Source organism: Haliotis rufescens, unplaced genomic scaffold, assembly GCF_023055435.1.
Source record: "Haliotis rufescens isolate VD_foot unplaced genomic scaffold, xgHalRufe1.0.p SCAF_1, whole genome shotgun sequence".
Lineage (NCBI taxonomy): Eukaryota > Metazoa > Mollusca > Gastropoda > Lepetellida > Haliotidae > Haliotis > Haliotis rufescens.
The window spans coordinates 11283986-11296184 of NW_025963779.1; the positions used below are offsets into that span (position 1 = coordinate 11283986).

The 12199-nt window shown below is 37.9% G+C and overlaps 1 protein-coding gene across 3 annotated transcripts in view; it reads left to right on the forward strand.

The window, feature by feature from the left end:
* Positions 1 to 1089, forward strand: part of LOC124147672 — a 37846-nt gene extending 36757 nt beyond the window's left edge. For all 3 annotated transcript variants that reach the window (XM_046518386.2, XM_046518395.2, XM_048382420.1), the window contains exon 8: positions 245 to 1089. In XM_046518386.2, coding sequence (XP_046374342.2) covers positions 245 to 807 — 563 coding nt within the window. In that variant the 3' untranslated portion in view covers positions 808 to 1089. The remainder of the gene's footprint in view (positions 1 to 244) is intronic.
* The last annotated feature ends 11110 nt before the right edge of the window (positions 1090 to 12199 follow it).

Sequence of the window (12199 nt, forward strand, 5' to 3'; positions counted from 1 at the left end):
CATGTATTATCATGAAGATTACATTCCTTCATTATCATGATTACTGTAAATCTTGAAATGAACGCGGGCGTGAATTAAATGCAAAAAATACGAGTGGTCTTCGCATTTATGTCTCCAAATGACTACCCAACAATAAGACAGCCTCACTGCAACAGAGAGAGAAAACAATATGCAAATATTAATGATCGTTGACTAAATACCAGTTTTGTTTAATTTGTGACGATGTCTTCATCTCCCAACTCAGGTAACTACGCCACTGCCGCTGCTCCCGCCCCACCATCCCTCGACTCCCTACACATGATGACCAAACAGCAGGAAGACCGGCGCCATCTTGCCAGCCCAGAAGACTCAGGGATATCAGGGAGTTCCAACGACTATGCCATTGTTGACAAGCGGTCCAGTTTCTCCCCCAGTGCTACACGACTGCCGGAAATCCCCAACTCTCCTGTCCTACCAACAGCGGCACCGATTGTCGTTAATGTCAACGGTAATGCAGAGGGAGCATCAAATGGTGTGACCCTTGACCCCAACTATCAGACTGTGAAAGATTGCATCACATATATTGACGAGAATGATCCAAATTATGAAAGTGTTGAAGAGGCGAAAGCAAAACAACCATCTAAAAGAGACAGACGTCATGTGTACGAAGAAGTGAGTCCCACCAATCCCAATGCGCCAGGGTTTGAAGCTGCGAGCGAGGTGCGTGAACGAGTGTTACAAGGCCACATGTATGAAGATATTCACGAACTCAAAGAACAACAGCGGAAAAGTAAGCGTAGGCCAGCAGGGGGGAGTGAGAAGAGTTGATGGAGTAGCCAAACATCGGGCTACCAGCCTGTGAGTGTGACACTTCCCAGAAAATGTTTTTTGTGGCCATATGCAAGATACTACTTCACCTTGTTTGCCAGACTTTTGTAAGCTGGTTGGTCTCGGAATTGAAACAATTTGATTTGTGTTAAGCAGCTAGAATGAAAAGAAAGAGTTCAAAGTGAAGCTAAGTTTGGAAAATTACTATGGCAAAGCTGAAATAACACATATTTTGACCTAACATTCCAAAAAGGAATTAAGGAACAATTACAAGGAGGTGGACAGAAGAGCCAATAAGGGAGGTGACAAGAAGAGCTTCGTGAGAAAGATGAAAGGAGAACCAGATGATGGCATTGGCCACTAATGGAGAAATGAATCTACATATCACATACTGACTGTTGTTCTCTGACACAGGCTTTTGTTCCATTATGTGCTCATTGATTCTACTTTAAACAATATAATTGGAAAGGTTCGTCCTGCAATATGTTACGTTGTGCAATTTTAAAGTTGTTGATGGAGAAATAATTCCAAGACTTGTTTAGGTTGAAATATTTGTTGACTGTGATGAAATCACAAACTAGTTATGTTTTATTCTCAGTTCACATTTTAAATGATCAGAACGTTTGATATGTGATATGATTACACATCTTACAGAAGAAATATGATATCTCCAAAACAAGAAATCCAAGTGATTTTTATGTTTTTAAGACTTGAAAACTTACAATGAGAATCATTCAGTTAACAATGTCAGTTTAGTTTATTTAAATTTAAATTCAAAACACATTTGTTTGCTTAAGCTGACAAGTTTCAAAATGGCAGCTTCCTAACTTGCTTATGTTACCATGGTTACACAGGTATATATAGTGTCGTCACCAGTGTATGTATATATATGTGTATATGATCAATATTCAGATTTTATTCTCATGTGCTCAGAGGTTTGAACATCCTCATAGTTTTATGCTATGGATATTCTACTGTAGATGATAATCAGCTGATGCTCTTAGCACTTCCTTAAAACAGGTTAGTCTGTAATACATGTATTTGAGAAGCATGTTGTATCTTATATGAAGAATTTACCAAACATAATTGCAAAATGTTGCCACCACTTGATATGTCATAATCCCAATCTATATGAGTTTGTATAAAACAGACACATTACCGGTATTGAAAAGGTTAAAGTGATGAATAATTGTGTTTTATGGTTAATATAACAAATGAATTAGGATTTTCGTCATCTTTATCAAGAAGTTCAAATTCTAAATTCCTATTTCTAAAATGGTAATCAGCTGTAAATTTTTATCTATGAACTTTTACCATATTACCAGAAATGCAGATGCCTCTTCATGTAGCTGTATGTATAGCTTATTAATTTGAAATATGATCAGTATTGCTTACATTGTGATAACATATTTTAATAACTTTTAATTTGGAACCGCCTTGAAATGAACTCATCATTCTGAAATGAAGTTCTGAGTCAAGGTCAAGGTCACAGAAAAATGAATGTGTTATTAAAAATTAGATACAAAATAACTAACCTGTAGTACATCGTGTACATGTTTACCTTTCATGCCATATTTGTTAAAGAAATTATTTGATAAATTGATAATATTATTCACCTAATATTTATTTTCAATGTTGCATTGGACCAATATGTTTTCTGATAGTACAGTTAGATAAAAATGACAGACTAACAAATATTATGTCATCATGATATCAATTTAAAATCTTTATATTTGTAAATAATTATAAAATGTCTTATTTATGATTTGGCAGTCCTAGTGCTATTGATAATTATTTATCAAAGATAATTTGAATATTTATTGCATGATGAAAAGAGTCCATTTTCAAAAAAATATTTTCATTTTATACAGTGTAGGTATAGATGAAGTAAGGTTAACTGTGCAGCGTTGTCAGCAGGAGGGTTAACGGATGCACTTGCTTCACATCATTCCAGAGTCCTCCTAGATTCGTCCTAGACTCGTAGCTCATGCCGTGCAAAGGTCATGTTGTGTTGATAAAAGCACATGCTCAAAATAATGAAATAACTACACCAGAAATGCTTTACCACTATCATGTTGTTTGCATGTACATTAAATATTCATGAATGACACTGCTCAACAGTTACACCAATCCATTTTATCTCGTAGTAATGTGCTGAATACGTGTCTCCATGCTGAATATAGTCCTTGTTCATTTGATATTGTCTTTTTCACCATATCTACGCAATTTAAAGCAGTTGACTTTCATTCGGTGCTTATATATTTCTCTTCAATATTTATCCAACACACTATGTTTCAATTCACACATGTAAAAATAAGTTCTGTTTTAAAAATACTTTCGATGAGAAATTTCAGAATATGTACCATTTTGTATCAGAGTACCACTTTCATTTGAGGATTTCGACTTTCTGGTATTCTATCATTTAGTGTTGGTGTTTCGTCGACATTTCTGTAAAGGGCTTTGGCATATGTTATTCTGTGAGGGTTGTATGTGTTGGTTGTTCTACTTGGATAGACTTGGAGACTGGCAAGAATGTACTTATAATGTCAAATTTTCACCTTATCATCATGGATCCTTTAAGACTTTACTCAGAATTTCTTTTGTAATTTTGTGGTATGAATAGGCCAATCAATCATGTTAGTGAGCGTTAAGTACTATCAAATTAAAATTTCAAATGTGTTGCATAATAGGTGTTCTGGGGGGTGTGAACCAGAATTGGTTATAGTCGAGCATCATAAACCTACCCATAGTATGATATACTGGTCTTATACATATGATAATCTATCTATGGTAGAACAAATAACAATTTCAGGAAAAGAAGAGCATGAAAGAAAATGAGGATATAGACAATGCTCTGTGATAATACGGGTGCATGTTTATACCAGTAGTACAAAGTAAAACAGGAAGAAGTGCCAGTGTTGCACAGAACCTTCTTATTGTGATTGCAAACCCCGATCTGCTTACCTGGTAGGTGATAAAGGCCTATATTCATTGTGGAGAGCCTCTGTTATATGTACTTAAACTACACACATACTTGTTGTACTGTGATGTCATATTGTCCTGGTGAATATGTGGATGTGTAGAGATATAATTTGTTAACACATGTTTTGTTTTCCCCTTCTGTATCCTGACCCCAGATGACATACAGTGAGACATATCCTCTGACTTAAACTGACCCAGTGCTTATCCCATCCAGAACTGTGGCTTGTTGCTCCACAGCCATTCTATGGGTGTTCTTTAAGTCCATCTAGAAGGGATGTTCAGCTTTATTTAGTAGTGTTCTTCAGGCATATGCAGTAGGGTTCTTTATAAACATTTGGTATGGTTCTATAGGCTTACATAGTTGGGTTCTTTGGTCTTATATAATAGGGTTCTTCAAGGGTTTGTTGTGGGGTTCTGATGGACCATCTTGTAGGATTCCTTAGTCCCGTCTTGTAGGATTCCTTAGACCCATCTTGTAGGATTCCTTAGACCCATCTTGTAGGATTCCTTAGACCCATCTTGTAGGATTCCTTAGATCCCTCTTGTATGATTCCTTAGACCCATCTAGTGGAATTACTTAAGTCTATCCAGTGGTGATCTTCAGGACCATCTTGTAGGATTCCTTAGACCAATCATGTAGGATTCCTTAGACCCATCTTGTAGGATTCCTTAGACCCATCTTGTAGGATTCCTTAGACCCATCTAGTAGAATTACTGAAGTCCATCTAGTCAGGATCCTTTGGACCCTTTAGTGGGGTTCTTTAGGTTTATCTAGTTGTTTTGTTTTTACTTTGACCTCTATTAGTGGGTTTTTTCCAGGCCCAATCTAGAAGGGTTCTTTAGAAGGCATATAAACTATTAGAGTTCTTCAGGATCAACTAGTGGGAATCTTTGGATCTGTTTGACATGGGGTGCTTTGGGCCATCATAGTATTGTTGATTCAAGTCCATCTAATGGGGGTCAGCAGACCAATTTCGTTTTTTACAGACACAGCTTGTTGGGACTGATCTTACACGTGTAATAGGGTTGGTTATTCATGTCCATCTAATTGGGTTCATCTCGTTGTGCTCCTCACACTTTTCTATTGGCCTCTGTACAGAGGCTGTGTCCATAGGCTGCCAGAACAGTGTTGAACCCTGCTCACTTGCTAGATGACATTTGATTGAGAGCTTGTATTAGAAATGTGAAGGAATTTTTTATTAAATTTATTTTTCTGAACACTTTTTCTTATTCAAATATTTCTTTTCACCAAAAATGCAAGAACTTAACCTTAATAATATCACACACATATTTCTGTGTCTAAACGTTTTACATCTGGAAAACTATTGAAATCTCTGTTATATGTATGGGTGAAAGACAACCTATGGGGCCTATAGACTACCATCTCCAGCCCTGACTGAGCATATTGTAAAGGGTTTGGAATAAACTTTTATGAATTGGAACAGATCTGTATCACTGATGTTACTGAATGAGAAAGGACAATTCGTGTTTTACTTACTGAATTGTTTCACTGTCATTACTAATTCAAAGATCAGAAAAAGGAGTGATTTCTTCTATTGAATAAGGTGGGTTTTTTAGAGTTGCGTACATTTTAGCAGCTCTGTGTAGTGATGTTTTGTTTATATAGAGATTTTCATATTTTTTAAAACCATATTTTAGATATTTGATTTGCTTGCTGCATATTACAAAATATTTCAGTTTATGGATAAGTACTCTTATTTGATAATATGATAGGTTGTAATATAAGTTTGACATATATTTCATTTTCCTAAAAACTGACCCGAATTGATGTTCCACATGTTTCATGCTCAGTTCACAGGGTTAAATCGATAAATTTGTGCCCCATTTTAAACTTTATTGAAACCCTTACCTTATCATTTTTAATGGAATTTGCTCAAAAGGTGCTAATTTTAGCATTGATTTTTAAACATTTTGACAACACTTTTTTTTTTTTTTATTGATGTTTTATGTCACAAGGATCGGTCCCTGAATTTTCTTTTACCTAGAAAACTGTCAAGTGATCTCGACACATTGTTGGCCAGTGGGAAGGGCTGGGTGCAAGGTCCATGGAAATGTGTTGGTAGTTTTACAAATAACAGACACTGGTAGATGACGCAGTATCTTCAGCTAGTACAAACAGATCAGTGTGGAGTACTATCTAATGCCATTATTTTCTTATTTGATGGATCAAGGATTTGTTCAGCCACAGTACTTTTGGTTTTAGAACTTTTGAATGTGCAAAATGTAGGGTTTCTCACTTTTGTAAGGGAGATAATTTTGTACAGGTCTGTTGATGAAGTTCAAGGGACAGAACTCTAGATATATAATGCATAGAGTCAGCTATGGCTGATTGATGAGGCAAAAAATGAATGTCAAATTAAACATATCCGTGTTGTTGAAGAGAAATATAAAAATATTTGGGCCCATGTTAAAACAATAAGTGATAATTGTGATATTTTGGCCTCTAGTTTTGGATCCAATATATCGATAAATATTGTCCGAGGTAAGATGTTGTCAATGAGTATAAGCTTTTTCTGTAATACTGCCTTAAAATGTACTTAGTACATAAGTAAGGACAGACTGTTTATATCTATGAGTAATATAATGTCAAAACTGTATTATATGTACTCTACATTTTCCTGTGAACTAGAATTAATTCTTAATTCAAATGTAAGTGATTCACTTCATCACAACTATATATTGCTTCCTCAGGTCTGATTAACCACGATAACATCTCTATTAAGGCATATTATATGTCCAAGTTACTTGTGGAAAATGAACATTGGACTTGTGTGTTTCACTTTCTTAGATGCTAGGCCTACCATCAAAGAGTTCCCATTTATGCTGGTGCCAGCTATTGTACGATACCAAAGACTTCAATGTAGACGAATTGATGCTTCCCCGATCATAGATAGAACTTCCAAGTTGTTATTAAATTTTTGTTTTATCGATAATCTTTTTATGATGGTGTAAATTATATTTTTTATTTTATGTGCATTTTGTAAACTGTTATGGCACTTAGTCTATAACAGTTCTTAAATTGTAGTTGAGCATTTTAATTGTTATTGATCATTTCGGCCAACAAGTAAACAATGGTAAGAGTATGACATAGGGATCTATATAAAACTTACATATCATAGTTATAAAGATTTTGCAGATGACTAATATTTTGTGTTTTATATGATGATGATGTTATACACTGTCTTCTGTGTCAAGGAAATCAACAACTGAGGATGTTTTTTAAGTGTTGTGATAAAGGTAAAATGGAATGCATTTTCCTTGTTGAAAAGAGGAACATATGTTGGTTGTTGTGATTTATTTGATAATATTGACACAAATACTAAATTCTTTTTCCACCACTTTCTTCTGTAGTCTACTACGATTATAACCTGAATTATTGTTAACTCACTTTTTCTTCATCAAGTTCATAGCTGTCATGTCTGAAAGAAATATTCTGTTGTAAACCAGTAAACTTATATTTTTGCAATACATACTGTCTCAATGGTAAAACAAATGAATCAGTACATTAATTGAAAACATTCACTCTATCACAGATACTAATGTCTACTTTTGTAATTTTCTGTCTTCTGACAAAACCTTAATTCTGATCTTTAGAAGATTATCGGTATATTTACCAACATGGAGAGCAGTTTTTCCATAACGCTTGCAATTACACACAGTTCTGTTGCTAGATCCTAGCTGTGAGGAGCTGCTTCTGCCAGTGTTTAACCCAGGCTCTATTCTGTGTGTATAGTGCAGCCACTGTCATCTGTCATCTCACTCTCTGTCGTGTCCTGTTCTTGCATCACCACTGATAAAACTCACAATCAGAAACCTGTCTTCGTTGTCTGTTTCATAGGAAGATGTTTGTTTGTTGTTAACGCCACACCAAGTCATTCCAGTAATGTGTTGGCGGTGTGTAAATAATTGTGTCTGGACCAGATAGTCCTGTGATTGACATCATGAGCATCGATCTACGCAGCTGAGATACGATCAGATGCAAAGGAAACGAGTGGATGCAAGACCTCGTGTACGTCCTCTTCAGCACCTGAGACATGCTTGTACAGGTTGACTGCTCTCAACTAGAGACACCCATGGAGTGAGTGAGTGAGTGAGTATGGTTTTACACCGCTTTTAGCAATATTCCAGCAATATCATGGCAGGGAACACCAGAAATGGGCTTCACACATTGTACCCATGTCGGGGATCGAGCCCGGGTCTTTGGCGTGACGAGTGAACGCTTTAGCCACTAGGCTACCCGAGCGACCCCACACCCATGGAGATTCTGGAGCACATAAGATCCAGACTATAGAGTTTAGTTTTAACATATTTTATTCTCATGAAAAGGATGAGGCACAAGTTATCACAACTTAGAACGACTACAGAGTGCTAACCTGAAGCTATGTATTTTGGTTTTGTATTTGTTGTTTTACCCCAAACTCAGCAGTATTCCAACTATAAGTAGGTGGCCTGTAAATAATAAACTCAGACCACTGTGTTTCCTTGCCACCGGGGTACAATGACAATCAACTCAGTCACCAGTTGACCAGTGATCCACTAAGGTTGCATGGAACCTATTTTAAAAGAGATCCCATCATGCCCATAGGGGCTTACCTTAACAGTTAACCAGGTGATTATATTTGGGTCCTATTTAAACTATCAGTGCATCGCTTTGCCCATGGCCTGCACACAATACACTGATAACAAGTTAAAATTTTGTTGATGTCACACAACACTGGATAGATTTAATATCATAAATAAAACACTGTTAATCGATTACCTTTCCATTCATTTTGATTTAAATTTGGGCGGGGGTGAGTAACTCAGGTACTCTTTAAGGGTGGTTACTGAGTAGGACTTTAAATACACCTTGCTTGAAAAGGTGCATAAATTGATATCAAGAATAATTAGAGTTACCTCCCTTATGTCCCCAAACGCTTCCCAAGCAGTCTGCTGAATCAGGGGTTAGGGTGATGTGGTGTGTGGACCCATGGATGCAAGGAAATCTACTTTGTAGGATGGTGCCGGTACTAAGGTACTGATAAGCTGGTTGGTTGGTTTGTTTGTTTGTTGTTTAATGCTACACTCAGCAATGTTCCAGCTATATGACGGCGGTCTGTAAATAATCAAGTCTGGACCAGACAATTCAGTGATTGCTATCATGAGCATCAATCCACACAATTGGGATACGATGACATGCATCAACCAAGTCAGCGAGCCTGACCACCTGATCCCGTTAGTCACCTCTTAAGCATAGTCGCCTTTTTTAACGGCAAACATGGGTTGCTAAAGACCTATTCTACCTGTATCTTCACGGGTCTACTGATATGTACTTTTGCATCGTGCGCTGGCAGATCCAGAGATGGGGGAACAGGTGGGAGTAAACCTAATTCACTCACTCCACAAATTCACAGGTTTCAGTCAAGACACCACTTGTTGAAAACATTGAATCATACACCAACACTGTACTGGTAACAAGGGTGCCACTTCCTGTCCTGGACGCACTGGACATTCAGTGACCCCCTGGTGTCTCCACTGTCTGCAGTAGTTCTAATGTCATTATTTCGGGGTTTTTTACAGTACCAACAAAGATTTTGTTGTCATGAAATTAAAGGAAGCATATGTAAAATCCCTTCAGGGTGCTGAAGAAGGACCATCACTATGAAACTGAGGACACATAATATACTCACCACCAAAAGAAACACGATCCATAGAAAGGTATAGAGAAGTATGTACATAAGGAAATCATCTTTCTGATGTGTACCACTTAAGGACAAAACTGACAATCAGTCAAGTGTTACCACAGAGTGTCTTTATTCTTATGATATGCTGCACGTGATTTCAAAACTTTACATGCGAATCCTGCACGAGGTAAATTGTGCATCTCGAGTCATGGATCTATGACGTGTTGGTTCACACAGCGTCGAACCAATCTAATATCTGATGAATGCGGATCATTCTTCATATATTTACCTACATGTATGATACTCACGTTTCTTTAGGGGCGGTCGGGTAGCCTAGTGGTTAAAGCGTTCGCTCGTCACGCCGAAGACCCGGGTTCGAATCCCGACATGGGTACAGTGTGTGCAGCCCATTTCTGGTGTCCCCCGCTGTGATATTGCTGGAATATTGCTAAAAGCGGCGTAAAACCTAACTCACTCACTCACGTTTCTTTTTATCAGTGAGTATAGATACCGTAATGAAGAAGGTTATCAACTGCTTTTGAATGACATAATATCATTATTATCAAGCTCACATATTATTAAGACAGATTGTATACTCCCCAGGGAGGAGTTTAGTGTCACTGATGCATTGACCTGGGTAAGAACTGTAAGTACTGTGACTGTACGTTGTGTGGAATTGTTTGTATGTTTGTTTGTTGCTTAACGCCGCACGGAGCAATATTCCAGCTATATGACAGCAGTCTGTAAATAATTGAGTCTGGGCAAGACAATCCAGTGATTGACATCATGAGCATCAATCAACGCATTTGCAATATGATGACATGCATCAACCAAGTCAGCAAGCCTGACCACCCAATCCCGGTGTGGAATTGTGTCGATACAAATGTACATATTATGTTTAATATGTCAATGTCAGAAATGTTTTGTTTAACATGCCATGTGTAGATTCTGGGTTAGAATACTGTCCCCAGTAACATTTTCATGTTGTAAAAGCAACTAAATGAATCTGACGGTCAGAATCGACGACTAGGTTGATTGTGTACCCCTGTACCCCAGGTGTTGATTATTATATCAGTCACTGGTTTGTTGTTTGGTGACATCACAGATTATTATTACAGGCAGTAATATAGCAAGCATATGGTGTACAATAACTAAACTGATGGCCTAAAGAAACTTTACCACTTACAAATTAAAATGCAAAACTTGAAATTCAAACTAAATCAAAGCAAAACACAACAATGCTCTATGCAGAAAGTGATAAATGTCCATGGCACGTCATTTTTAAAAAAAAAAATGTGAAAAGTGAAAAACGTGCCGCTTTGGCAATCGAAACTACACGAGCAATAAGGGTACAATGTATATAAATGATACGGATGGCATGTCAGATGCTCACACTGACAAAAAACAACCACACAAATGCCATGACTGACACCCAAACAATGCGAATGGATCAATGGATATGATACAGATTGGAGCCACCCTTGCCAACATTGCTAGAACTTTTGGTTGCTCCCGTGTTGCTGTAATGAACCTAATGCAACATTACAGACAGACCTGGCAGACATCAGGCAGGCCAAGAACAGGGAGACCCAGGGTAACTACGCCCAATGAAGACTGGTACGATTTGCAGGAATCGATTCCTGACAGTGACATCATCAGCAATGAATGCCTTAGTTGACAGTGAGTGACCAATGACACAAGGCTCAAGGTTCTACTACACCAAATCAGTACCAGTTTGGAGAGTGCGGTTTTCATAGGGAGCCTTCAGTACAGATCGAGAGATATCTGCAGGCTGTGATTGGAGGATATTCTGTAAGATTTTTATGTCTTTCAAATGTACATCCATCCAGTTAGTAAAACTGACCATGTTTTTCTATATTTAGTACTGTCTTTTTCAACATGATGACTTATGCTGAATGTGACCACAGCTATTTTCAAGTAGGTGACATTTGGTGCGAAACTGGGGGTGTTGTGTTTAGCTTCCGGTACTCGGAAAAGGAGCTGACTAAGCTAGTCATTTTTTATTTTTTTATTGCTGCTCTAAGGCCAAACTGTGCACACACGTACAGGTAATAGCTGTTGAATGCTTAGTTATTTTTTTTAAAAATATAACGTTCTTATAGAAGTCTATGGGAAAACATTTGGTTGTGTGTAACCTCAAGGAATTAGGGCTTACAGATCTTACAGAGGACAGTTATTGACAGTGGAACATCATCACCAGAGATTGTGATGAGCCCAGACTGTAAGTCGTTGGCATCTTCATAGATCAAAGAGCTGATGGAAGACAGCGTGTTCACAACCTAAGGTGAGAACGAACAGCACATTCTGGAGGTTGCGCTGTATGATGAAGGGGGTGTTATGGTCGGGCAGGAATTTGTTGGCAAGAGAGAAAACGCAACGATAAGTTGACAGCTCAGCATTACATGAATGACAATCTTCATCCGATGGTCCTACCATTCCTACAGCTGCCATGAGGTGTCCTTTATCAGCATGACAATGCCAGATCCCACACAGCCCATTTTGCAGCCACGCAAACGTGTTGCCTTGGCCTGAACGCCACCCAGATATTTCCCCCAGAGAACACCTCTGGGATGTCATGGATCGTCGTGGTCGACAACTATCCCATCCTCCAGTCAACCAACAAGAACAGATCCAGGCCTGCCAAAAAGAATAGCCACGTATTCCATGTAACACCATCAGAGGACTAACTTTTTCTGTGTGCTGGT